This window comes from Trichechus manatus, unplaced genomic scaffold, assembly GCF_000243295.1.
Source record: "Trichechus manatus latirostris isolate Lorelei unplaced genomic scaffold, TriManLat1.0 scaffold00033, whole genome shotgun sequence".
Classification (NCBI taxonomy): Eukaryota; Metazoa; Chordata; class Mammalia; order Sirenia; family Trichechidae; genus Trichechus; species Trichechus manatus.
The window spans coordinates 13255602-13256995 of record NW_004443969.1 but is presented as its reverse complement, the minus strand read 5'-3'; the positions used below and the strand labels follow the sequence as shown (position 1 = coordinate 13256995).

Sequence of the window (1394 nt, the reverse complement as noted above, 5' to 3'; positions counted from 1 at the left end):
TACAAATTTAATGATTCTAACAAATGAGAGGCAGAAATATCCTCCTTTCTCCAATCTGGAAAACTAAATTTATAAAGATTGGGAAACTGACTAAAATCACATCAGCCATTAAAACAAAGTACTCTCTTCTTAATCACATCATTTTAATGTATGTACTCACTGATCTACGTTGCTTGAAATAGCACCCATCTTGTCACACTGTTGAGCCTAGCTGTGTGTGTGAAATGCTATTTAAGCAGAATCTAGGTAATGTTGGGATAATTTCGCTTGTGCTTTGACTGCAGTATGTGTGCACACAAAGCCTAACCTGAAGTTTATTTCTCTTTTTTTTCTTTTCAAACAGCTATTTTGTGACAGTAAAAACGTGGTGCATGCCACAGAGGGGCTGGATTGGGAAGACAAAGATGCCCCAGGGACATTGGTTGGAAACGTGGTGCACTCAAGGATCATCAATCCCCTGCGCCTGTTTGTTAAACAGTCTCCTGTGCCCAAGCCTGGTCAACTGGCCTATGCAGACAGCATGGAAAACTTCTGGGACTGGTTGGCCAATATCACAGAAGTTCAGGAACCACTGGCAAGAACTAAACGGAGGCCAATAGTGAAAACTGGAAAATTTAAGAAAATGTTTGGATGGGGTGACTTTCATTCCAACATTAAAACTGTCAAACTCAACCTCCTCATCACGGGGAAAATTGTCGACCATGGAAATGGAACTTTCAGTGTTTATTTTCGACATAATTCAACAGGCCTGGGCAACGTTTCAGTGAGCTTGGTACCCCCTTCCAAAGTGGTGGAATTTGAAGTTTCCCCCCAGTCTACCTTGGAGACCAAGGAATCCAAATCTTTCAATTGTCGCATTGAGTATGAAAAAACAGATCGGGCGAAGAAGACTGCCCTGTGCAACTTTGACCCTTCGAAGATCTGCTACCAGGAGCAGACTCAGAGTCACGTCTCTTGGTTGTGCTCCAAGCCCTTCAAGGTCATTTGTATTTACATTGCCTTTTACAGTGTTGATTATAAACTTGTGCAAAAGGTCTGTCCTGACTACAATTACCATAGTGAGACTCCGTACTTATCTTCTGGCTGACTCTTTACACAGTGATGGAAAGAAGGCACGTGTGTATATAGTTAGAATGCCTAAAAATCAAGCCCAGCTCTTCAGGGGAAAGGATCCCTTTTGTTTCTGGCAGTGAACCTTAGTTCCCCTATTACATTTTCAAATTTAAAAACCAGAAACGTATTTAAGTGTGAAATGTGTTTGTTTCAATCTTAAGTACCTTAATCTAAAGAGTCAAACTGCTTATGAAACCATCACTTTCATGTAAGATGACTAAGTTCTAGAAATATTGTTTCTCTAAAAGAAGCATTAATGGCAGCAACATGTGACAAGAAGG

General features: G+C 40.6%; 1 protein-coding gene across 1 annotated transcript; it reads left to right on the top strand.

Moving 5' to 3' along the window:
- Positions 1-348: 348 nt before the first annotated feature.
- NXPH2 (neurexophilin 2) lies at positions 349-1118 on the top strand. Its single transcript, XM_004375103.2, has one exon. It carries the CDS (start codon positions 521-523, stop codon positions 1085-1087), a length of 567 nt encoding a protein of 188 aa, XP_004375160.1. The 5' UTR covers positions 349-520; the 3' UTR covers positions 1088-1118.
- Positions 1119-1394: the final 276 nt, after the last annotated feature.